The sequence below is a fragment of the Lichenostomus cassidix genome, chromosome 4A, assembly GCF_008360975.1.
Source record: "Lichenostomus cassidix isolate B80296 chromosome 4A, HeHo_3.0, whole genome shotgun sequence".
Lineage (NCBI taxonomy): Eukaryota > Metazoa > Chordata > Aves > Passeriformes > Meliphagidae > Lichenostomus > Lichenostomus cassidix.
In genome coordinates this window covers 11,321,554-11,347,575 of record NC_139485.1, presented here as the reverse complement: position 1 = coordinate 11,347,575, position 26,022 = coordinate 11,321,554, and the positions used below count along the sequence as shown (strand labels likewise).

Here is a 26,022-nt window from a genome sequence, read left to right as displayed (position 1 = left end):
GTGCTGTTGTCCAAGAGGAGCCTCATGACCCAGCGTGGACAGGGGGACACAACCCCAGCATGGCCCTGTGCTGGGGGAGCAGCAGGCTCAGGGCAGAAGCAGAGACACAGAGAGCAATGTGTGTTTTTGGGAAGAGGCTGCTGTGTGAGGCTCAAACCTGTGGTTTTATAAAGAGGGGTGAGTAGGCTTCTCTGGGAGAGCACTGCTCTCATGTTATCTTTGTTTAAAATCATGTTTGTTTTTCTCTGAGGTATTTCCCGTGGGTTTTATCCCAGCACAGTGGGCTGCAGTGCTTGGGGCTGGGAGCTGCAGCTGGGTGGGCTTGGGTGCTGCTTCTGCAGGAGCCACAGGAGAGGGCAGCTCACCCCAGCCTGCCCCTGCTGTGCTCCCAGGAGCTCAGAGGGACCCAGGGGCATCACAGTGCAGGGTCTGCCTGCCCTGGGTGAGGAGCTGCTGCGTGAGAGCCACAGAGCAGGATGCCTTTGGCAGCACTGCATGTTTTTTCCAGCAGAAATGGATTGATTTTGTTGCTGGACTGGCAGCATTTCTTTGTACTCGGGTATTGGCTTCCCCTGTGGAGGAATTTGTGGTTTCTAAGACTCTAATTACTTTAGTGTAATAGTTTTTCCTGTGCTTTCATAATGACTTTGGTGGGTGCCATCTGCTGTTGTGACAGTGCTGGGCAGTGTGAGCTGAGCCTGGGGTGGTGCAGGGTGGGTGCTTCAACCTTCAGGAAAATTAAGACTTTGAAATCCCATTTTCAGCATTTAGAGCTTCATCTCCAGCTTCTCTGGGCTGAAGGGCAACAGATATTTGGGATGGCTCCCTCCTCACTGCACAGGTCTGTTTGCAGGGACATGGGCATGCCTGGCCCCACGGGGCAGGATGGATGGAGGAGTTTGTTTCCTCGATGGCAGGCAGGAGCCAGACCACATCCTTCCGTGAGCAGCTGCTTTGCTAGCAAACAGCCTGACCTACATCTTCTGGCTTAGCTCTAGAGATGTGTCTGTGGTTCCTGCCGTGGCAGCCTGGGTGATGTGCTGGGTGTGAGCATGGTCAGTGTAATTCTGAGCTGCAGGGAATGCAGGGGCACTGAGTGCTGAGACAGGGAGTTTGCACTCCTTGGGCAAGGGGAGCTCCAGGGACTGTGTTTTGGACAGCTCCAGAGGAGAAATGCCTGACTGGGTGCTGCAGAGCCCATCTGGGTGGCAGTGCTCATCCCTCCATCCCTGGGACAGCAGGTGTGTGTCACAGGGTCCAGCACTGGTGTGTGGGATACAGATCACAGCCTGCACCATGCACTTTATTCCAATATTGTTACATCCACCAGACTGGAAGGGCTGCAGCAAGTTTTAATGATTTTTTTTCATATTTGAGGTAGGCAGCGCTCTGTGAGTTTTGAAATATCTCATGTGAGGATCTGGGATCCTTTTCAGCTCTTACCCTTTAGCTGTCATTGAATCCCATGAGGATGACTGCCAGGGCTCTGTCTTGCTGGTCATCAGAGTTGTCAGATCTAGAAGAGAAATGTCATCAAAGCCCCAGCTTTTAAAAGGACAGCTTTAGAAACAGTCCTAGTTTCAGGACCATGTTGCAAAATAAAAAAGGACTAAAAATACAGTGTGATTGGAGTGGCTGAGTTCAGTGTACCCAAAGAGATGTGGAAGGCTAATGGGAGAGACTCCAATTTACTGTTCCAGCTGCTGCAGGGTGAGGTGAGAAGGGGGCTGGTGTGAGTTCTCAGGGTTATGGCACTGCTTTAACCCATCAGTGCTGCTGAGTTCTGTCAGGATTGCTGCAGTAAATCAGAGAGGTTGGCAGAGAGCTGTGTGCCTGCTCAGTGGGGCTCTGCCTGGTGTCAGGAGGAGGACAATCTTTGGGGCCCCAGACCTGCAAATGAATGTCCTGTTAATTCACATTAATTTGGAAAGCTGGGCAGACTTTCAGAAGTGCACAGTGCTGTCCTTAAATAAGACCAGTGTTTCAGATGATTAACCAAATTCAATTAAGCATTTAATGAGCATGAGACTGACTGAGAGTAAATGAGTTCCTTTCCTGTCTACCTGTTGGGTTTTTCAGACTCCTGCTTTTCAGATTTCTTCTTAAATCCCCATACAGCTCAGCTCTTGGATGCAGAAGCAAGAAGTGCTGTGTGCAGTGGGACTGGCAGCATTTGTCACCCCATTCCCAAATCCCCCATGGCTGAGGGAGCAGGCAGCAGCCCCTGGGTGCTCTGGCACCCAGCCTGGGCTCCCTGCTGACTGACCTTTGTCTTCCTCACTGGTAATCTGAGGAGTGTGAGGTTCCTTTCAGGACTGTGCAAGCAGTGAAGCGAAGTTTTGAGAGAGTGATTAAGAGGGGAACTTTTTCAGATAACTGAGCTAATTCATGCTGGATTCCTGTAGCATGCAAACCAGACATTTTGAATGCAAAACTATCTGAGGCAGGAGGTGTTTCATTAATGCCTCACAGATCCTCAGGAGCCAAAGGCACAGGACCTTTAGCTAGGATTGGTTTTGGAAGAGCAATGTTGACTTCTTCCCTTGTCTCACATGTCACAGCAAGTATTGAGTTGTTTGGACTCTGGGTGGTGTGGCTGTTTATCCAGTGGTGTTGTACAATGCTGAGCTTTTGGTCTTCATTTGAGAATCATTTTTTTAGGCTGCAGGTTGTGCTGTGTTCAGCAAGAGAGCTTGTATCGGTCTCGTCTTTAACTCCAGTCAGTGTGAGAGTCCATCCCAGAAAAGCCATTTGACTGGAGGGTGAAGTTTGCTGCCCATGGGGAAGCATCTGATGTTCCTGTTCTGGGGGTGGAGAACCCAAGGATGTTGTCCTGCAAGGATGTCATGTCCAGAGGCACAGGGCATCACATGCTGCTGAAGGGTTTCATAAACGCTGTCCATGGCAGGGCCAAGCATCAGGATTTTGGTCAAAACAAGGCAAAGCTGATGTGTCAGAATTTGGTTCCTGTTTTATTGTGACCACTCCTGTACCGAGTCATTGGCTGGCTTTTGGTGTGAAGTTTGATTTTCACAGTGCAGTGCTGAGAGCCTGACTCTTGCTCATGAAATCTGAAGTCAGGCTGGGCAGCTGAGATGGCGTTTGCCTGCTTCAGAAGTGTTTTTCTCATTTTACTAGGTTCTGTTTTCTGGACTTATAACACAGGCAAAATTAGTGCAATAGCAAATGTAATGAAGGCCTCCTAATAGTTTTTACTCGTGACTCCAGGGATTTTTGGAGAAGTTCCTCTTGCTTCCCAGAAACGTGAGTGAGAATGAAACTAGGCTCTAGCCTTTGGCTGTGTCTGAGGTGCGATTTATGGAGAGGGCTTTCCTGTCTTTCCAGAGGGATGCTGTTCTTCCTTCCACGGGCTGAGATTCCTGCCTGGCAGCTGTAGCAGCAGCCTTGCTCTCATCATTCCCAGAGAGATCACAGCTCTCATCTTCTCCTCAAGCCAAGCCAGCCCCGAGCTGAGCAGAGCCAGAGCAGGAGCCCCTGTTTCTTCCGAGCTGTATGGATGAGCTGCTTAAAGATGCTGGATCTTGCAGCTGTTAAAGCTATGGGCTGTCCAGGAGGATTTCTTGCTCCATTAAGAAATTAGAGACTGTGCTGAGCCAGAGCAGCACAGAGCTTTGTTTCTTCCCGTAGCTTATTACCAGACATGAATTACTTAACCCTTCATTTCCCTCTCAGCAAAAATGCTCATCAGTGGTTACCTGCAACACAGGAGTATCAGAGTGCTGAATAATGGGCAGTCCAGTGGTAACACAGTGTGCAATTAAGCAGAAGATGTTAGTTATTGGTTATTTTGGATATTATATATATGTGATTATTTTCATCATCTGTTTTTCCTGCAGGAAAAAACTAAAGTGGTGGAACCCTTGGACTATGAGAACGTGATCCTTCAACGCAGAGTTCAGATCTACAGTGATCCCCTGCGGGACCTGCTGATATTTCCGATCGAAGATGTGTCTGTGAGTTTGCTCTGGCTGTTTCCCCTGTTTGAGGTTCACTCATCTCCTGTCCTGCTTACCTTGGAAAATTTCCACCATTAACCACATGTTAATTTTGGCTGCATTACTGACACGTAAAACCAAAATGACCCACTGGTGGTTTAGGCCCACCACATTTATTTAAAGTGAATGTCAAGACCTGAAGATGGAGTTTGTGCTGAAAATGTGTTCTCCTTTTTCCTGCAGGTCTCAGTCATCGGCCGACAGAGAAGGACTGTCCAGTCAACAGTGCCAGAAGATGCTCTAAAGAAAGCTCAGAGCCTCTTTGTCAAAGAGGTAGGGGCAAAGTCCATATGACACCTGCCTTCAGCACCTTATATCCCTTGGGCAAGGTGCTCAGCTGTAGCTCCTGATCTGTAGGATTGCAGGTCACTTGGCTTTTCCTTTGTGGGAAGCACTGCCAGACCTGCTGCCCAGGAGAGTTCTCACAGGTATCTCATGTGCAGAGTGTCTTTGCCGTGGGGTTTGTACACAGCCAAGGTGTGTGGCTCTGCACCTCCAGCCTGACAAGGTGGGGGATCCACAACCTGCCTGGAGCTCCTGGAGTGCTGTGGGTTTGTTGTGAAGTGCTGCTCTCGAGGACTGTTCCCTCCAAGTGCAGCAGAACAAAAAGTGATGGTCAGTGTTGAGCTAGACACGCTGTGTTTCCGAGAGGAGAAAACTGGTGCTTTCTGGAAAACAGTCTCCTTCCAAATCACTACTCCTTTTTTGGAGCCTTGGGGCAATGTAACTACAAAATCTGTAGCTGTGTGTCAGGCCAGATGTTGTGTGATTTTTTTGTCTCTGTGCTGAAAGGGTTCCCAATGAAATTCTGCATTACAACATAAAACAAGCAAAGCAGCCTTGCCCACGCCCTTCCTACTTGTGCTTACCTCACCCTGCAGTGTGTAACCTTTCAGACTGGTGCTGGGCTTTGTTTTGCTTGCTGTAGCTTTCTAAGAGCTGTGTTGTTTTCCTTTCAGTGCATTAAAACCTACAGCTCTGACTGGCACGTGGTAAACTACAAATATGAGGAATACTCAGGAGACTTTCGGATGTTGCCATGGTAAGCGTTGTGCTCCCTTGGAATGCTAATGTGTGGCCACAGGGCTCAGCAGGAGCAGTCTGCCCTTTTTCTGGTGCCTGTCCCACAAGCAGCCTCTCCTCCAGAGGCATGTCACTGAAGGTTGGAGAGCCAGAGGTTTGTGTTGTCATGCCCTTGCCCCTCAGCTCTGCCAGGGCGATGCCCAAAGTATTGTGTGGGTCAGTGCTTCACATCCCATCCACCAGTGTGTGCACCCCACCTCCATTTGGGCTGAGGACAGGCTGCAGCCCAGCCCCATGGCAGGATAAATGGTGTTGGCAGTATTGGCAGGGGCCTCATTGTCCCTCTGGGCTGATGTTCCCTGTGTGCTACACACAGTGTTCCCATGCCAAGCTGGTTCTCCTTGTGCCCCTGGCACAGAGAGGTTGATGTGGTATTTCTGCTAATGCTGGCAGTGCTGGGGAGTTACATGCTTAGAAACGCTGGGCTGTGCCAGTGCTCCCAGCTCCTGAGCTAATTGGGTTTCTCAGACAGGCACATACATCTCGGATTTCTGCTGGATTGTTTTCTCCCTGATGGCGCCTGCCCTGCTCTCACTGCCCACACTCTGGGCATGTCTGGACCCCTGTCCAGGCTGCTTGTGTGCTGGAAGCTCGTTAAATGCTTTTGCTTCTTAATTGGATGAAGTAGGTCTGTTCTGAGGGTCTCAAGGGGAGGTGAAGGCAGCAATGGAGTAACACTGTTGATCAAATGATGTTAAAATTGTGAATAATCTTGTAGTCTGATCTTGCTTCTTTTTTAGTAAAGATGGAAGATAAACTGCCGTGCTCTCTCTTTGTTGCAGAAATGCAAGTTAGCAAAAACTCCGCAGAATCCGACAGCTAACAAGAGAAAGCTAATTACCGACTGCTTGTGCCTAATTTCCATGAAATGCACTCAGATCTTAGCTTTCCCCAGCTGTAAGGAGCTGTAGGTCTCTCGCAATCTATTTTCTGTGCTCTGTAGCCTGCAGTTTGGCTGTTGCTTCTGGATCCAGCATCAGCTGCTGGCTTAGACAACCCTCGTGTTCCAGTCATTAAACATGAAAATGTGTTGTGATTTCAGCAAATCCTTCAGGCCAGACAAGATTCCAAGCCATGTGTTTGAAATTGATGAAGACTTTGAGAAGGATGAGGTAAGGAGAAGGTTGTTTTTTCAGTGTTTTTTTAACATATTCCTGTTACAAAGCAAATTTCACAAAGCAAAGCCAGAATTCAGTTCCTGGGAGTGGTTTTCTGGTGAGATGCTTTGCGCAGTGAGGCTGGGATCAAAAGTGATTTATTTCAAAGTATGACAAGGTAATTTCTTGGAGCAAAGGGTCTCCTAAGTTATCTGGAAGATTAGTCATATTTCTCCTGGCTTTTTCCCTTGAAACAGAGCATCACAGGAAACGGAAAAAGAAGAATCCAAGTAGTTACTAAGGAGAACTCTTTATGTCCAGAACTAAAACTGGACAATCTGTTTTTCAACTACACTGTGATTCTGGGGTCCTCCTCTTAAAAAGTCTAGTGCTTCACCACATAACCTGCAATTTTTCATCAGTCACTTCTGCCCAACCTGCTGGCAGTGTGTCAGTCCCACTCTGTACATACTGTGCCAATGCTGGGAGGCTTCTGCTTCCCCTTCAAGTTGGCATCTTTGTGCTCAGCTGGTTGCAGGGAAGATTTGCAGGCTTGGAGCTCCTCTGTGGGGGTGAGCTGGGGATTCTGCCAATTGGGATGTGTCAGACCTGGTGGTTATTTTGGATGGTGCAGATGCCATGTTTCCTGCACGTATTGCATTTGCTATGGAAGGGACAGACAGTGGTTTTCTGTTTCAAGTATCACATGGAGGTTAATCCATGCACGTGACATTAGGAAGTTTTTGTTTATGGAGGGAAGGGTTTAGCCCAGGTGTTTACAATTCCCAAGGCACCAAGATGTTGCTGCTGGGGAACTTACAGAGGAATAGGGAATTTTGTTGCAGAGCTGAAGAATTGGAGGGGCTGTTTCATGCTCATATCTCAAATTTTCTGGCTATGTCCAAGCACATCTCAGGTCTGGACTGCATTGGCTTCTTTGTAAATGGAAATGTTTTGTCAAGTTTGGCCTTAATCTTTTTTTGGCTGTGTTGTTGGTTTGCATTACATCAGTAACTTGAAGTGTTGCCTCTTTAAAAATATCTGTTCTGGGCTGGAGACATTGCTGTGCACTGTTATCAGCATGCTTCCGAAAGAGCAAAAGGACAGGGGTGTGCTATCAACATTTGGAGACCTTTCTTCTTCTGGCCAGTGTCCCAAATCCTCAAACAAGAGGAGTTACTGAGGCTTGTTGTGGAAGAGTATTCCAAGTGCTTTCACCGATGTTTTGACGTTTATATCTTTTGGCATGGCCATATCTAAAGGGTTCTGTTTCAGTTTCCCGACAGAGCATTTGCATTAAAATTCTGTAATGGAAATTCAAGTAAAAGAAATCTCTTGATAAAAAAAGGACAACCATTATAAAGGAGAAATCACAGGTTGTTTTACCCAGGGAAATAAAGTATCAGAAAATTTACTCTGGAAGTTGGACGTGAAAAGAGTGAAACCTGCCCCTTGGGATGCAGCAGGCTCTATCAACCAGCCCTTTCATGGCTCATCAGAGGCAGGCCAGGGCTGCCTCTGCTGCTGAGTCACTGGAAGCCCCAGGGTGAGCTTTTCTCATCACTCTGGGCTCTCATTTCCCTCCCCAGTGGAGGTCATGGTTAGGCATGAATGGAGAGCCATTCTCCCTTGCTGGGACCATGGGACAGGAGCAGATGGAAACCCTGGCTGGTGTGCCAAGGGCAGCCTGGTTGGGTCACTTGAAGCTTTTTGCTTTGAGAAATGTGAAACCAGCCAGTTACATGTCAGTTATTGGGGTTTGGTGGTTTTTGCCTAAGTTTAAAATGTGGGAATGACAAAAGGAAATGACAGAGTAAGTTCAGAGTTCTGCATTTTGCAACTTCCTAAACAGATCATATTGAAAATTTCCATCTTCCCCAGTTTTTTTGTAATACTGCATAAGAACCAACTGGCATTGCCTCATTGCAAAACCACTATGCAGCTCTATCAACCTGGATGTAATCTCTCTTTTTTTAAAAGTGACCCAAACTAGCCTGATTTGCCTCTTTATTGGAAAGAAATAGCCCTGATTTTTTTTGTGATAGTGCTGTATGTTACACATACATTCTACATGTCGCTGTATTGCTGTAGTTAAAATGGTATTGCTTTCCAGGGTGGATAAATCCCTTTGTCCAAGGGGCATTTCCTGTGGGAGACAGTTTACCTGACCTCCTCTTTTTCTCATCTTTTGCTGTCTCTCAGGATTCCTCCTCCCTGTGCTCCCAGAAGGGTGGTGTGATAAAGCAGGGCTGGCTGCACAAAGCAAATGTCAACAGCACCATCACTGTTACCATGAAGGTGAGTTTGATCCAATTATTCATGAATGGGGCACGAGGTGAGGTTCAGCCACATCTCCAAAGCTCCCAGGAGCACAGTGGGTGGGTTTGGGTGTGGAAGGGCATCTGCGCCTCTTATAGGGTATCCCATGGAAAACCCAGTCTGGCAGCAGTTTTTGACCCTCTCCTCCCCAGCGTGGGAGACTGATGCACTTTGGACCATGACAGACAAGCTGGCCAAAAAGGTGAAGCGTGTTCTAGCAGAGCAAGATTGCTTTCTGGATGAGCTGAGGCCCAGGAGAGGAAGGCAACTGGGATAAGTGAAACAGCTGCCCTGCAAAGACAGCTTTCTGAATTGATAGTTTCCTTGCTGGCTGGAAATATGTGCAGAGGCCAGCTTTAAATTGAAATGATAAATCTTTGCTTTTAGAGCAGTGGTGATGTTACTGCAGAGATGTAGCATTACTGACCTAAAAGCAACAGCTGCCTTGTCTCCTGTTCTCTGCTCTTCGTAATCCAGCGTGACATTGCCTGGATTGTGCAGAGATTTTTGCCAGTTCCACCACAGGTTTTTGCTGTGGCAATGAGCCTGTCTGCTGTCCCACCATGCAGCTGACTTGTTGGAGCACAGACAGAGTATTAGGGAGTTCTGCTCAATGGCACAGCTGAGGGATGGCTGCAGCAAGGCTGCTTTGTAAGGATATATTAAAAATCTCAAAAAGCCTAATTGTTCCAAGGCTTGATTCAATGAGTTATGCTTCCAGGAGAAGTAGAACAGGACTGGGCTTGAAGGCAATAGACAGAACAGGATTTTCTGATCATCTGCTTTTGCAAGGTTAAAGGTTTTTCCCTGAAACTTCTGGAGGAGTTATCATACATACACAAAGCAGTCAGCTGGGTCCAGTGAAACTCTGATATCAGAGAATCAGTAACATTCCCTGAGCTGTGTCTTACAAAACACTTCTAAGGCACATGTGAGGAAGCTAAGGACTTTGACACCTTCAGCCTTACCACGACTTGGAGAGGCTGCTGTGCTGTGTGCACCTCATGAGTGCTGATTCTTTCACTGCTGTGCACTTGGTGCCTCACACTGTTGCTAAGCATGTGCAGAGTGTGTTTTATGGAGAGCTGAACCACAAACTAACTCTCATTAGGCTACAGCTGCCACCCTTTATTTCAGAGCAACCTTTCCTTTGCAGAGAGCTGCCCTGGTTTGCCCCAAATCTCCTAGTCTGGTTTGTAGCATATTGGTGGCCTGGACTGCAACCACAGCATCAGGATTGTCCTGTCTTTCTCTGCCCAAATGCACTTCCCCAGTCTCCATCCATCCATCCATCCATCCATCCATCCATCCATCCATCCATCCATCCCTCTGCAATCTCAGTGCTCACCACCAGTGCCTGTAGTCTGATCAGAGGGGATGTTCCCTCTGTTTGCAGGTTTATAGTATTAATTTGAAATGATCACCCTCTGCTGACAATGGTTTCTGACAGCAGTGCTTGTACAGGGGGAAGATCATAGGAATAGTGTTTGCTGCTTGAGTCTGCATTTGCTTTTGAACAAAGTGCAGCAGATGCAAACTGTTTAGTATGAAATCCCATAACCACGAGGGATGTCAACCCTGTAATATCTAGAGAGAGATCTGTCATGGGTTTCTGTAGCATCCACTGCCAAAATTCCTGAGACTGCTTCACTGAAGTGCTAAATCAGTGTTGAGGTTGGATTAATGCTTCACATCTTTTGCTTTTCATGTATTTTTATGCTCTGTTGAACTAAAGATTTAGTTAAATATTATAAAATATAAAACTCAACAACCCGTGGAGCATCTCTGCAGCTAATTAGTCATCCAAATGATGCCAGAGGTTACCTCTCAGAAGGGATGGGTTATGGTTCAGGGCGCGATGCTCCCTCCCAGTTCTCTGCAAGTGAGTGGGTTTACTGAACATGTGCTAGTGTCAGTAATGATAGGAGCAGGAAATTATTTGTAATCTCCCATGTGGGATGAAAAATGCTATGTTTATTCATAGATCTTCCAGATAGACAGAATGGTAGAAATACTTGCAGTGCTGCTTGTCCTGGCTTCCTCCATGATTCTCCTAACACAGATATCCAGCAACTGTGAAATGCACCCTGCTCTTTACAGCATATGGTGCTACCACAGTTGCTGCCAAAATGCTCTCCTGAATTATAGTCTGGTGGCTTTTGGCTGACAAGCATGAAAAAAGATGTTCAAAGATGCTGGAGAGCCTTTTTTCCTTCATGAAAATCAGTAGTTCAAACACAGGAACACTTCACCCAGTTACTGCTTTTTGATGTAATAATTAAACCCTAAGCCAAAGCCAGTTCATGAAAATAAATTTGTATAAAAAACCCCAAAAGCCACAAAAAACCCAAGCAGTTGAATGGACTGCATTGTCCCTTGGCTTGCATTTGAGTGCTAGGAATTTCCACATGTCTGTTCCTAGGTCTTCCAGACAATTGCTTTGTAATTCTAACTGAGGTCTGTATGAAAAAGACTCTGGAAATACCTGCTTTAGGGTGGGATGGATCTTCAGGTAATGTGCTGATCTGAATTTACTGCGCAGCATTACTTTGTAAAGATAAATCAGGCTGGAGCCAGCTGAGAGATGACCTGGAAGCCCTGGGGCTTTGCTTTAGATGGGCAAACTTATAATAACAACAACAAGGACATTAAAATTAAACATGATGATGGAAATCTCTCTTTGTAAAAGGAAACCATATTCAAATGGGTGAATCTGGAACACTCCAGGGTCAGCAGTGTTTTGTGTTACAGTATTTTCTCAGTAGCAGGGAGGGCAAATATGAAAACCATGGCCATGGTTTGTGGTATACATCAGAATGAACACTTGACTGAGCAAGAATTTGTATTTTTACAGGTATTCAAGAGGAGGTATTTTTACTTGTCACAACTCACAGATGGCTCCTATATTCTGAATTCCTACAAAGATGAGAAAATTTCAAAAGAATCCAAAGGCTGCATTTTCTTGGACGCTTGCAATGACGTGGTTCAGGTAGGTGTCCTTTCTGTGTGGCTGGACACAGATTGCTGGCTCTGAGACAGACCTGCTCCCTCGAGGTCTGAAGGCATGGAATTGCAAACTAACCCAAAGCTGGTCAGCTAAACTGATCAAAAGGCCAGCAAGTAATTGTTTTGTCTTTGTCTTGGGCACCACCCTCCTCTATTTGCTGCTTTGTACCAGCTTCTTGTTTCTGAAGTTACATCTTGATAGGTCCATGCAAACATACAGTCCTTTGGAATTCAGGACCTGCTCCAGGCTTGTAAGGTTTTAGGAGCAGGTGTTTGTACAGGTCTAAATCCTGGGTTTGCTGAGTTGTGTGAGAGTGAAGTGCAGCAGTGTATTCCTGCTCTGCCTTCTGCCCTCGCTGTCTCTGCAGAAGCTTCAAGCACTGAGTGTGTTGGAGTTGGTGCAGGGAGGCTTAAATTACCCCAGTGGTTTGCTTCAGCATGGATGAGTCAGAGCTCTGGGTTTCCATTTATCTCTCTGAACACAGTGAAAGCAGTAATGCACACGCCTCAGTGATGTATGGGATGTACTTCCCAAGTTGCATCAGATTTGCCTTGGCTTCTGGTTGGAAGATGCTGTTTAAAGGCCAGCACAGTTCCAAAAAGCTGCATTGTACCACTTGCTTTTAAGATAGATGTCCCTAAGTGTCCCAGAGTGCAGCATTACTTACCATGTCAGACAAATCCAGTTTCTGGCTTCTCTGGGTAAATATTAAAGGTCTGACAACATCAGAAGGAGCTTGTTCCTGTTTCTTGGTGCAATGTCTGTGCTTCAGTCTGGCTTTGTTTCACTCAGAGTAGCAGACCATGGACCTGTGCACTGCTCAGACTGAAGCCCTCTCTGACTGCAGCAGGATTGCTGTGTCAGGGAGGGTGCCTGCATCGTATTTCATGGTATTTCAGCTCAGGATGCTTTCCCAGAGAGGAGCTGTGTGGCAGATGCTGTGCTGGGTTGTTGAGGAAAGTGTAAATACAGATCCTGTTTGTTTGTTCAGTGTCCCAAGATGCGCCGCTATGCGTTTGAGCTGAAGACGATAGACAAGTACAGCCACTACCTTGCAGCTGAGACTGAGCAGGAGATGGAGGAATGGCTGGTAACTCTGAGGAAGATCATTCAGAGCAATACTGAGAGTCTGGTGCAAGAGAAGAAGGATGCTGTGGAATCTGTGCAAGGTCAGTTTGTAAACAAACACCTACCTTCTCCCTGCTCCAGCAGGATGCAAGCAGTATGCCTGGAGAAGTGTACACTGTACTGTATTTAAAGCAAGGATTGTGGCTGACACACAATATCATGCATAGGGGCTTAGTATGACACAGATGATAGTCTGAGGAGTAAAAGTGGAGGGAAACGTGACCCTTCTTCTGGATGGGAAATCCATGGCAAAGTTTCAAGGCTCCTGGAAAATTGGCTCCGTGCTGGAGGTCTGCTTTGGACAGACCTAGCAGACTGTAATAGTACACTTTGATACTGGTAATGCATGGAAAAATCTTACTCCCAAGGAATGGAAAAGTCTCCGTAAACTGTTTCTGTGCTATTGTTAGCAAATACTGCAGGATGCTTTCTGGCAGAGCCGTGCTCCTGCAGTTGTTTTGAACATCTGTTTCTTGTGTCCTTGCAGATGATGAATCGAGCACGCAGGGAAAGTCAGAGAACATCCTGGAGAGCCTGGAGAGGAGCATGCATCCTGAGCTGATGAAGGTATTGTGCTTGCAGGATTGCTCTCCCCACTCACAGCTACTTCTGTCCAGCTTGTCTGTGGGAGGGGTGTTCTACTTTCTGTGTCTCCAGCTCTGGGGAAGCTGGGCAGGCACCAATTCCTGGTGGGGCTTCTACTGTCCCACCTGCCTGTCTCACAGGTGGAGCCCCATGGTTTGAAGCTGCCTGTTCCTCACCTCCAAGTGTGGTTTCCTGCTTCTGCCTGCTTTTTCCTTCAGCACAGCCACGTCTCTGTACTGTCCTTGCACCATGTCAGTGCTTTGCATCAGCTCATGCATCACAGAGGCAACCTGAAAAAATCATTATTTTGTTTTGATTCTGTTCTTTCCCAATAACGAGTGTTTGCCTCCGTATGACCAGGCAGTAATATCAATGCCTTCCTTTGTCCTAGTATGGAAGAGAAACAGATCAGCTGAACAAACTGAGCAGAAATGACGGAAGACAAAACATCTTTTCTTTTGACCCAGAAGTCCAGGTAAACATTCCCACATTGCCAGTGTGAGGTTTTGTTCACTGTGTTGTGCCTCTCTTGTCCCCTTGCATGGCCACAGTGTTTGCCTGCAGAAGCAGAATGCTTTCCACTGGGCTGGAGAGCAGAAGTGCAGCCCATGTTCCTGTCAGTGAGAGCAGGGTGAGATGTCAGTGCTCTGGTGGTAGCTCAGATACAGGGAAGGCTCCCAGCAGCCCCACACATGGCCTCCCTCCAGCTTTGCTGGCTTCTTGGTGATGCCTCTTGGTGTTGCTGGATTTCAGACCCACCCTCTGCACCTCTGGGAGGTTTTCAGGGTTGCAGAAGAAGCAGTAGAAGTGGTATTGCATGGATACCTGCAGTGCTGCATGGGCTCAGCACATCTGGGCTAGGGAGCAGTGGTGGCAAAGCCCGTGGCAGGGTTGACAGGGAGAGCCTCAGTCTTCAGGGATTTTTCAAATGTGGGGACAGACAAACAGACAAAACACCCTGTGCTGGCCTGATACACTGGAGTAAGGGACATTGTCTAGTGGCATTTTTTCTTCTTGGCTTTGGACTTGAATTCTGTGCCAGGGTCCAGGTGTGGGATTTCAGTGGAATGAGCTGCAGTTGCTAACAGAGTTTTAGAGAATTATTCCAGGGTATGTCATGGTTTCTGGTTCTCCTTCTGGCATGCTTTGGCATGTTCACACCTGTGAAATTGAACATTCTGGTTTAACAAGGAAATGCAATTAGTCTTTAAAAGGTTTAGTTGTACAAAATGAGCTTTTCTCTTGGCAATTCTTTAGAGGCTTCAAAAGAAAGAAGATAAGCATCCAGGCGGCTTTTTGGTTTCTTTTTTTTTTTTTTTTTTTTTTTTAAGAGAAGCTTTGAGAAGCTTCCTGTATTCCAGTCAGATGATGAAAATGGAAATATTACTCAGTGTGGAGCATTTAAGATAATTTTTTTTCCTAACAAAGTGGTTAGGCAGAATTCACTGCCCTCTTTCTACACCCAGAGCTCTTCATTCTGGTGTGGGTCAGTCGGATCTGCTGTAACACCAGGCATTCAGTCCTCTTTGAGGTGTTGCTCACAATCCCACGTGTGCCTGCTCTCTATTTCAGGCACAAGGCACATCTATTAACCTAGTCTTACCTTCATGGTGGAAGATACTTTTCTGTTGTCTTATGTTCTGCTTTCTTCCCCAAGCTCTAAATGGTGTTTGGGAAGATCCCCAGGGTTACAGTGAATCAGGAAGGAACTGAGATCATTCTGAGGTTTATTTTGCTGTGCTCTACAAAACAGGTTGCTAAAACTTGATGCAGGCCCACGAATCCATGTTTTAGATGCATTTGTGTAACATCACTAAACTGCACTCATTTATGAATGCTTTGTACCTCTTGTACCACTTTAAAAAATGTATTAAGATAGTGTTGGCCATAATGTGATCCCTTAACATTATTCAGGAGTTTGTTTTCTTTTTTAATGAGACCAGATTTGTCTATTTGCTCTCTAGAGACTCGACTTCTCGGGGATTGAGCCAGACGTGAAGCCTTTTGAGGAAAAGTGCAGCAGGCGCTTCGTGGTTTGCTGCCAGGACTTCTCCCTCAACCTCCTTGCTCAGCTCAGTGACAGGGCAGAAGAAGGACCCACCAATGTAAGGGGAGCTCCAGCATGTCCTGCTTTGTCTTCTTTCCCCTCATGAGCAAGAAAGTACCTTGGCAAATTAATCTGGGTGGATAAAAGGATTCCATTTTGCCATGAGCACCAGTGGGACCTGGACAGGTGGTGACTGCTGGCCCAGAGTCATTGCAGGATTTGTTTGCCTTGGTATTTTGGTGTTCCAAAAATGTGTTTGGGGACAGGATCTGCGCTGACATGCCTCAGCCTGCCAGGAACTGGGACTGCTGGGAAACCAGTGGTTCAGGGGCACAGGGAATGGGGAGCATGTGTCTGCCAAATTCTGGCTCCCTGTGAAAGTCCTGCTGGTAAATGATTAAGCTCCATCTCCAAACCACTCACGGCTGTGTTCTATTTCATTTCCCCTAATGGCAAGGGATTTCCTTGTTCTGGAACCTTCCTCTGACTCCCAGACAAATTGTATTCACAGCCACTTTATTCTATGCATTTGCTATTGTGCCAAAGTTGTGCCTTTGCCTAAAAATCTCTTTCTTGTATTTTCTGAGCCTCTGATGTCTGTAGAGAGCTATTACATCTCACCTCAGCCTTTGTTCTGCCAGGCTCAGCAGACCAGTCTCCTCCAGTCCTTCCTCCCAAAACAAATCCCTGCTGTCACATCCTGTGCTTGCCCTGGCTGGAGCCAGCCCTTTCTGCAGGGGTGCAGAGCAGCAGGGGAGGCAGAGGCACCAGCACTGCCCCATCCCTACTGATGCCTGGTAGAATCACAAAGGCTTTTTTGTGATGGTTTCATATTGGCAGCTCACAGCTCTGATACACGACACCAGGCTCAGTAACTCCCAGCAGATGGATGCATTGCTAATAGCAAAGATTCTTGTTATCCATCCTTAATCAGGTCCAGAGTGAGACCTAATCAGCACATTTTCAGCATTGATGTAACGCCTCCAAGTCACGCTGTAATGTCTGGGGCATGCTACAGTTTTATCTTCAGGCCTGCATTTTTATCTTTCCATAGATGCACGCCTACTAGGATCTCTGAATTAAAAATACATGAATTATTGCCACTTGCCTTGTGCTGTCAAGGTCAGTAGCTACAAAGGAGTTGGCAGATTTTGCACATGCATTTCCTCAGCAGTGTCAGCCTTGTATTTGAGCTCTCCTGGCTGGGAGAGCTAACTTACCTCCTGGGATAGCATCTGAGGAACATTTTGAATGTCACAGTTGAGCCATCCAGAGATGCTGGACTTTGGAATATAAGTATAGTGATGTTTAGAAGGTGATCATAAACACTCTTAAGCTGATTTCTTTCTCACTGCAAAATGATAAAAAATAGCTTTGATAAATTGAGTTCATATTTTCTTCCCAACTTCATAGTTTACCATTTATGTAAAAAACATATGGATTTCATTCTTTATATTTCATATAGCTCAGTTCAAACTGACTAAATCCAAATGCAAGAAGATGCAGGAAAAAAAATGGATCTGTATATTTATAAAGCAAATAAACATGGATTGTCTGTCAGAGTTCTGTAAAATGCTAGCATACCAAACTAAAGGAACAAACAGAAGCAGAAGGTTCCCAGTTTCCTTATCAGGGAAGGCAATGCATGTTGATACTCTTGAGCCTGTGCCATGCATGTTTTATGACACATACATTCAATCACATTTCCAGGTTGAGCCCTTTTTCCTAAGCTTGGCGTTATTCGACCTGAAAAACAACTGCAAGATTTCAGCTGACTTCCACGTGGACCTGAACGCTCCGTGTGTGAGGGACATGCTGCTGGATAGCTCAGAGCCTGGAGCAGAGAGCGCCCAGGGACACTGTCCTGGTGACAGCCTGGTGCACGGGGTCCCTGAGTCCTGCCTGCGCTACATAAAACGGGTGAGCAGCTCACTTCCTCCTCGTTCTGTGTCGCTGCTGAGGCTTTGCAGTGACTGAAGTGTGTTGTTACCTGCTGTGTGTAACCAGATGTCAGTGTTTCTCTTGAGTTCTGCTCAGTGTCGAAGTCGCCACTCAGGGCTCAGTGGCAGTGCCAGGGAGAGTTTTGCAAGACTTGGCCCTGCTGCAGCCTGGTGAGCCCCTGTGGCCATGCCCAGGGCAGGGTCTGTGTGGGCTGTGGGAAGGGGCAGTGGGATGGCTGGAGCCAAACCCTGTGGTGCACATTGGGGTGCTGCTGTGTGACAGCTGCTGCCTCTGTGTTGCAGGGGGTGTTCTCCGTGACAGACCCGCACGCCGAGATCTTCCTGGTGGCTCGTGTGGAGAAGGTGCTGCAGGGCAGCATTGCCCACTGTGTAGAGCCCTACATGAAAAACTCAGACCCTGGGAAGGTACTGGCTGGGGCTGTGGGAGTATCAGCTGAGTGATGCTGTGTGCTGCTGCAGGGGGTGCTGTGGGCTGAAACACGGGTTGTTCTGTGGCTCTTCAGTTTCCTTCTGGCAAACACAGTCTTTGTCCATTCTGTTTGCACTGTTCCCAGGCTGGCTTGAGCTGGGCTTTCCTGGGAGACTCAATTACTTCCCTTAGAAAGAGGTGGAGGATTTTTAGAAAGAGCCAAGCAGTTGGGGCAAGGGGACCTTTTCCCATTACACTTCAACAAGGCAAAGCCTGGGACACTTCATCCCCAGAATGAAGTGTCTACACAGAATCATAAAATCCTTTATCTTGGAAAAACCCTTTAAGATCATGGAGTCCAACCATTAACCCAGCACTAAACCATGTCCCTAGGCACTACATCTACCTGTATATTAAATACCTGCAGGGTTGGTGACATGTTCCAGTGCTTGACAACCCTTTGAGTGAAGAAATTTTTCCTAACATCCAAGAGGCCCTGCTGCTGCCACCAGCATCAGCCTCTGCATGCCAGGTGGAGCTGATGCTGCCTTGTTGCAGCCAGTCAAGATTAGTTCCTGAAAAGTCAATTACAGAACACCTGGTAATTCCAGCATTCCCTTGGCACACTTCATAAGTCTGCATAGGATGAGCCAATTGCAGCCAGTTTTGGAAAATAAACTAATACTCTTTGGCAAATAGAGCACTAATACCCTGACAGTTTAATCCTGAGGAGGTTTAACATGGCTGTACCCTCAATGTTTGCTATTGCTTTGCGAAGTGACAACTGTGGGTGGTGACAAGTGACAGACAGGATGTCTGTCAGCTGCTCTGGTGCCTGGGGAGCAGACGGAGAGATGCTCCTCCCTGGAGACTGCAGTGCCTCTCACTTCCAGGGCAGATTGAAGTCCTGGCACACACTGACCTGCCTCTCTTGTGTTTTGCAGACTGCCCAGAAGGTCCACAAGGTGGCCAAGCAGGTGTGCAGCCGTCTGGGGCAGTACCGGATGCCCTTTGGCTGGGCTGCCAGGTCAGTGCCACGGGCAGGGCTGTGCCCTCAGGCAGGGCTGTACCCTTGGGCTGGGCTGTACCCTTGGGCTGGGCTGTACCCTCGGGCTGGGCTCTGCCCACGGTGGGAGCTGCTGCTGCTGCTGCTGAGAGTGACCTGGGACACGAGTGGGCAAAGGGCCAAGGGACTGAAGTCAGTGAAATTGCAGCCGGGGGCAGTTTGGCTCCGACTCCCAAGATAGAATTGGGATTGGCCTGAAATGCTCTCACTAGAATTAGAAACAAAATATTAAAAAGTAAATAGTGCTGGGAAGGCAGTAACCTTCCTACTGACCTGTAGTTACTGCTATCAGGGCAGAACATTCCTGGAGATAAATTACACCGTCCCATGCTACCAAGGGAATCACTGCAGAAATTCCCTCCTGGCACCAGCCATTGCCAGGGACAGGATAAGAGCAGAGGACTTCCCAGCCTGGCAGTGGCAATCAGCTGGGGTTTGTTTTCCATCTTAAACTCTGATTTAATTAATGTTCTTGGGAATGGCTGGAGGTAGTGATCCCATTCCCTTGCTATTCTTTTGCTGGGACTGATAAAGTATGTCAGTGCTAGCTCTGAATTCTCAGTCAGAGGAAGGCCTGAAGGCAAGATCATCCACTGCCTCCTAGTGCTCAGTTGCATTTTGGTGCTGGCACAAGGGATGGCAATGACATGGGAACACAGAAAGCTGTCACAGTGGGCTGGAATTTGGGGGTAAACAGCTTGCAATATGTATTCTTGAACTGGATGTTCCTGTGGCACTGGCTGCTCATCTTCGAGATGGTGTTTTTGGGATGCAGCTGGATCCTGGGAGCCAGCACTCAGCCCTCTTCCAAGTGGTGCCTCAGCCTAATGGTGGGCTCTGGGTGGCAATTGACTGGTTTCAGATTTGTTCCTGCTGGGTAAAGAGCTGCCTTTGGACACCAAGGAGCTGAGCTGCTTGTGCAGGGAGCTGGAATAGTTTCCCTGTGGGTCTCAGAGGAAAGTGTTTGCACAGAAGGGGAGTGCAGATGCATTAATGTTCTTATCATACACAGACACACTGTATTTTCAAGGGCAGAGATGCTGGTATTCACCCAGAGCAGAGTCCAGTCTCCTGCTCTGGCTTCAGGAGGAAGCTGGTGTGTGTCCCAAAACTGGTTTTTATCGTGCACTCCTTTCCTAGGATGATTTCTGTGCTCTGATCCCAAATGCAAGTAGGAAGATGCTTTGCCACTTGGTGTTAGTGGATGGGATAGAAAGGTGTTTGTGATTGTGGACCAGGCTTGGAAATGGGCTGAATGTGTCCTTCTGAGCTGGCTGGAGAGAGGGGAAGAGGGTGATTCTGTGTGATTTCATGTGATATGCTGGATTGCAGCCTGGGTGGGCTCTAAGCACCATGTCAGGGTGGGAGAGCAGTCAGCTCTGTGGTGTTGGGAGCAATCACAGGCCAGTGAACCTCTCACCTGCTGAACTGCCTTCCAGATGTGTCAAAGACTCAATGTCTGTATATTACCAACATTTAGGAAATACACCTCTTCTTTTCTGCAGGCCAGTTTTCAAAGACTCCCAGGGCACTCTTGATGCTGATGGAAAATTCTCACCCCTGTACAAGCAAGACAGTGGCAAACTCTCAAATGAAGATATGCTAAAGCTTTTAGCAGAGTATAAGAAGTAAGTGTGAGAGACTGGTGCAGGGGCTGAGCAGGCATTTTAACATGCATTTTTAAACATTTAAGTGTAAGCATGAGATGACAATTTCTAAAATACTTGGAGGGTAGCAAAAATCACTGCTGATGTGCTCAGCACCTGAGCTTTCAAGGTTCACACTCTTGTTCCTCTCTCCCTAACACAGACCAGAGAAGACAAAACTGCAGGTCATACCAGCCCAGTTGAATATCATCATCAAAGACATCCCACTCGACTTCACAAGTAAGGATCTTGCATCTTAATGTAAATGCTGGTGGCTTGAGCCTCAGGAGTTAATGCTTCCAGGGGGGATTTTGCTGTTTCATTAACAAGAGTATCTCGGGGCTGCAGGGAGAAATGAGTAATTTAGCACAACCACTGACTTGCAAGTCTTCCTGATGCATTCTGTGGAGGAGATGTGGTCCAAGTGCAGAGGTTCACCTGAGGGATTTATCTGCTTTGCAGTCTGGCCGTCACATCCTAAATCCAAAGGAAGCCAGCTGCCTGCTTTTTGCACCAATCTCATATTACATTTTTTATCCATAACATTGTAGGGCTTTTCAAACATGGTCATTGTGATTCTTTACGTTTCATTTAAAGAAATTGAAGCAAAGAAAGGGCTGGTGATGTGTCCAGTGTCACTCCATGGGCTCTTGGCACCTCCTGTCACAGGTTATATAGGCTAATCTCCTATCCAAAAGGCTTTTCTAGTGGACCTAATTTTTTCTGTTCTTATTCTCTTCCAGATTGTGTCACAGCTTCTTACATTCCTATAAAACCTTTTGAGAAGGGCTGCGAGGACATTGCAGTTGAAGTGGAGGAGCTTGTCCCAGAAGATGCAAAATACTGTTACCCCTTCACTGTGTACAAAAACCACCTCTATGTCTACCCCTTGCACCTCAAGTACGAGAACCAGAAGGTGTTTGCAAAGGTGAGTGACCAGAGAGTGACCTGGGGAGTGACCTAGGGAATGACCTGCAGGCTTGGTGTGGGCTGGAATGATGCTGCTGCTCATGCTCCTGTTGTCCCTCATTTCAGGCAAGGAATATTGCTGTCTGTGTTGAGTTCAGGGACTCAGATGAAGCTGATGCCAGGCCATTAAAGGTGAGTACCTGTTAACAGGGCTGCCACTTGGCCACTGCTCTGTGTGCTCTGTAGCAGCCAGGCTGAGCAGGCCAGGAGGAAAGCACTGAGTTTCCATGATCACTGATTTCATTTGGCCAGCTCATTTTGGGTGGCAGGACCCTGAATTCAGTTCTTCATTTGTGTTTCCAGTGTATCTATGGCAAACCTGGAGGCCCTCTCCTGACCACGAATGCTTATGCTGCTGTTCTGCATCACAACCAGAGCCCAGAGTTCTATGATGAGGTAAATGCAAAATGTGGGAAACAGCAGATTTTTCTGGATGCTAAAATGCCAAGGGGCTTTTCAGGATACTTCTTTTTCCAGGGCCAGGTGAAATATGGGTAAAGATAATCACCAGCCCTTTGCCTCAGCAGAAGGGCTCAGCAAAGCCAGAGCCTTTGTCAATTTTTAATGTCAGTTTGTTTTCTGCTGTCTTTACTGTCACGCTTTGTGCACTCCAATCACACACCCCCATTAATAAGTAATGTTGCAAATGTGATAAAAATGTTAGGAGTTATTAAGGATGGGTAAGAATGTGTTTTGTGTAACTGCATACAACATAACATTTGTGAAATGAAATAGAACTAAAATATTACTCCACAACTAAAAATACAGTCTGATCTATCATGATATCATTTTAGATTAAAATTGAGCTTCCAATTCACCTCCATCAAAAGCATCATTTGCTTTTCACCTTCTATCATGTCAGCTGTGAAATTAATACAAAGGCAACATCGAAAAAACAGGACACCGTTGAAACTCAAGGTATGTTCAATGCTTAAATTACTTCTGTTGGAGTGTAAAAGGCCAAGATAAAACAACTGTAGGGACATGAAAAATATATGTGATTAAAATACCAGCCTATCTGAATTTTCTTTTCTAAAAGCAACATAATATGAAATCATAGATCTAAAATGGAATAAACACAATGTTTTTATTTTATATAAAAGCTCAAATTTTTGCTGCAATCTGACAGCTCTTTCTGTATGGTCCTGACTTGACCTGCACAAATGTGCTGTTGTCAGGCAAGTCACCAATAAAAAGTTGCTGTGAGATCAGAGTCTCAGGGGGTAATTGTACCAAACTAGGCATGAGTACACCTGGCTCCCACTGGTTGGGAAGCCTCTCCATCCATCCAGTCCTCAAAGGACCTCATCCCAGTGCACAGCCATGGCTCATGCACTGTTCCTGCCCCTCCAGCCCACTCCTGCTCTGTGCTGTGTCTGAATTTCACTCACCAGGTAAAAGGTGCTTTAATGACACTGCCATGGTTGATCCCTCGCTGAAGCCACTTGCACAACTGCAAGTTTGGACTTCCCAGGGTGAGGCAGAGCTCTTCCTGAGCTGGACAAGTAGCACTGAGCGTTGCTGACTGTGCTGCCCTGGTTGCCTCTGCAGTGGGATACGCCTGGGTGCCTCTGCTGAAGGACGGCAGGATTGTCACCCTGGAGCGACAGCTGCCGGTGTCATCCAACCTCCCGCCGGGATACCTGGGCCTTGGGGACACCGACTCACGGAAGGTGGGAGAGCCATGGAAAATGGGCTTAGATGGGAAAGGAAGAGCAAAGCTGAGCTTTGTTACCACTCTGAGTTCTGGGCTTCTTTTGGCGCTCTGCTCAGCTGAAAAGATCTCTTCTGCAGGGCACCCCCAAAGCTTAAAGTTAGTAGGGGTGGGAGGCAGGCCACCTGTAATTCCACTTTCCCTGCTTATGCAGGTTGCAGAGGATGTTTCTGTGGCAGGCTGGGCTGGGCTGCTGCAGATGGCACAGAGCAGGAGTGAGCACCTGCTCTGTGTGCATGTCTTCATGGGGAAGGTGGTGTTTGTGCAGGGCGTGATGCCCTTCTTCCACCCCAATCTGTGCCCTCTGACCAGGTGTCTGCACAGAGCCACCTTCTCACCACAGACTGAAACCACAGTCTGACACTTGAATGTTGTCTGTTCACAGCAGCCCAGTGTGGATGCAAAGTGGGTGGATGGAGCAAAGCCACTGTTTAAAATCAGAATCCTTTTGGACTCAACCATTTACACCCAGGTAAGTCAAGCACCTCACTCCTAAATACTTCCAGCACAAAGGCAGAGGAAGAGGCTCCTGTCTCTCCTGCTGCTGAGCTATAGGTGATGAGGGAAAGAGGTACCTGGGTTGCAAAGCATCACTGAGGTACTTCTGAAGCAGCAGGGCTGGGATTAGTTGCAGGGATGTGCTCCTTGTCTGGATGTGATGAGGCAGGTGTGTGAGTGGATGAGCCTAGGGAGAGGCTGATGTTTCCTTGACTAATTGCACTATAGCTGGCAGGAGCAAGGAAACATTTGAGCAAATGAGCTGCTTCAGTGATGCAAAAGAGAGAACAGCTGGTGGATGGGAGAGGTTTTGGTAGTGGTGGGCTTCCCTAAGCTTCATGTGATGTGCAGCAGGGATCCCCAGCATATGCTCTGGGGCACATCCTGTCAGCACAGCTCCTGGGGAAATGCCCTTGGCTGGATGTCATCACCTGCATCTACATTCAGAGCAAATGGCTTTCAGCATCTATGTCTCTTTTGGAGTTTTACTGATTCTGTACAGCACTGAGAGCAGCACAGTAGTTGTGTTTCCCACCAAATTACATCTCCAGATGCTTTTCGGGGTTAAATAACCCAGCAATTAAATTTAACCTTGGAGGAGGAGGGAGAGTAACGTGAAGTAATCTGGCTCAGATGGGCAGTAGGAGGTTGGTGATGCCCATGGTGAGGCAGTTTCTGAGAGCTGCAGCTGTGAGAGGAGAGCTTCTGTTTCCCCAGGCCAGTGTTGCGGGGGGATTGGGACTCAGGTTAGTATAACCACAGGAGAATTTTAACACCTCTGGGAGCTTTGTCCTTAATATTGATGTTAGTTGGGAGCCAGGGGCTGAGCAGGGGATGGATGTGTTGGAAAAGACAGGGAGCAGTCCTGGGAGATGGCAGCTGGGGATCAAGGGTGCCATTGGCAGGGACATGTGGCTTGCTGGGGACATGGCCCAGTGCAGCAGCTAAGTCACCAGATTTCCAAGTGTGAGTGGCAAAGTAGGGGCTGACAGATGTTGAGGCTGCTGAGTTGAACTCTTTTGTCTCTTCCAGGACATGCACTTGCACAAATTCTTCCAGTACTGCCAGCTGGTTCAGGCGGGAGCTAAGGAGGTGCCAGGAGAACTTGTAAAATACCTAAAGGTGAACAGTGCCTGTTGCTGGGCTTTGTTTGTGTTTTTACAGACTGTCAGCAAATACCCAGACCCTGCCCTGTGGGAACACAGCCTTGCTGGGGCTGCTGCAATGTGCAGTGCCTTTACTTTTGCTTTATCCTATCAGATAGGCTAGTATTTAACTGAAATGTCTTTTCATGTCCCTACATTCATTTAATCTTGTCAGATGATTGTCTGTGTGCTGCTTCCCTCTGCCTTCCACGGAGGATAAAGCAAGCAGTGGGCATCACTCTGCCGTGCTCATGGCAGAGCCTCCTCCTAGTGGACTCACACACTCCTCCCCTGCTGCGCTGAGTTTGATTAAGGCCTTTAAACTGTAGCACAATTCCTTGTTATCTGGAAGCCCGTTCAAAACAGGATTTTTTTTTTTTTCAGGCTGAAAAAGCGAGATTATCAGCCAGTTAAATTTGAGCAGAGGTAACCTATGACCTGGACCCAGGTTTTTGGTAATCACTGCAGCATGAGTAAGGGCCTTGGAGCAGGTCCAGCAAGGGCTTCTGCAGGGAATATAATTCTTGGCTATTTGTTGTCCTTGTTTCGTTCCATGACTGCCTGTTTTTGGGAGTGCTGCTGTAGCAACAGCTCCTCTTCCAGTGGTGGGGATGTATCACCACAGGGTTACTAATGTGTGTTGGAGTCTGTATAAATATTTTAAGAAATAGAAATAATAGCAGGTCTTGAAGCCAAGCACTAAAATCACAGTAGCTTTGTTGTGAGCATTTTGCCAGGTCCCAGCCCTGCTGAGCTCCAGTGCCCTCACTGCAGCCTACAGACAGGGAGATAGTATGTGCTAACCACGAGTGAGGGATTCTTAACCACCTCCACGTCAATTATTTCAGTAATTTAAATAGCTAGATACAGATTTAAAAGCTTGTCATTAGATTTGCAGGTTTGAAAACTGAAAATGAAATGCACTTTCTTTTCTGGACTCCTGTCGTGAGCTTCAGACACAAGAGCTCTGTGAGATGGGTGGATGCATGAGATGAACCTGACCTTCAGCAAGTCCCTTAAATCCCATTTTTGATAGCAAGCTATGCTCTTTGAAAAGAAAAGTCTCTCTGCAAGTCATTGGGCAGCAGTTTTTCATGCTCCAAAGGCATTTGTGGAAATGGGACTTCAAAAAACTGGCACAAGCGATGAGAAGACCTGAGAGCAAAACTTAAGCCTTAAATTCTGGCCTTTTCAAATCAAATAGTAGCCATGTGACCTCTAATTAACTCCTAGGTGCCTGGACACATCAGAGAGGAGGGTTAATACCTGCCATGAGACATGCATGTTGCTCCCTGGGGGTTTGCAGCTGGGATCTGTCAGCTGGAAGGAGGC

General features: G+C 47.2%; 1 protein-coding gene across 9 annotated transcripts in view; it reads left to right on the top strand.

The window, feature by feature from the left end:
• DOCK11 (dedicator of cytokinesis 11) overlaps positions 1-26,022 on the top strand; it is a 71,905-nt gene that overhangs the window by 12,578 nt on the left and 33,305 nt on the right. For 8 of the 9 annotated variants that reach the window (XM_085060514.1, XM_085060513.1, XM_085060512.1 and 5 more), the window contains exons 2-23: positions 3,858-3,974; positions 4,200-4,289; positions 4,976-5,058; positions 6,142-6,211; positions 8,399-8,494; positions 11,370-11,504; positions 12,514-12,691; positions 13,138-13,217; positions 13,627-13,710; positions 15,200-15,340; positions 16,993-17,202; positions 17,526-17,648; positions 18,597-18,679; positions 20,224-20,346; positions 20,528-20,604; positions 21,108-21,292; positions 21,400-21,465; positions 21,637-21,729; positions 22,128-22,251; positions 22,885-23,006; positions 23,433-23,519; positions 24,578-24,667. In XM_085060514.1, the coding sequence (XP_084916640.1) occupies positions 3,858-3,974; positions 4,200-4,289; positions 4,976-5,058; positions 6,142-6,211; positions 8,399-8,494; positions 11,370-11,504; positions 12,514-12,691; positions 13,138-13,217; positions 13,627-13,710; positions 15,200-15,340; positions 16,993-17,202; positions 17,526-17,648; positions 18,597-18,679; positions 20,224-20,346; positions 20,528-20,604; positions 21,108-21,292; positions 21,400-21,465; positions 21,637-21,729; positions 22,128-22,251; positions 22,885-23,006; positions 23,433-23,519; positions 24,578-24,667 (2,457 nt within the window). The remainder of the gene's footprint in view (positions 1-3,857; positions 3,975-4,199; positions 4,290-4,975; positions 5,059-6,141; positions 6,212-8,398; positions 8,495-11,369; positions 11,505-12,513; positions 12,692-13,137; positions 13,218-13,626; positions 13,711-15,199; positions 15,341-16,992; positions 17,203-17,525; positions 17,649-18,596; positions 18,680-20,223; positions 20,347-20,527; positions 20,605-21,107; positions 21,293-21,399; positions 21,466-21,636; positions 21,730-22,127; positions 22,252-22,884; positions 23,007-23,432; positions 23,520-24,577; positions 24,668-26,022) is intronic. The other variant, XM_085060507.1, reaches the window with a different exon arrangement.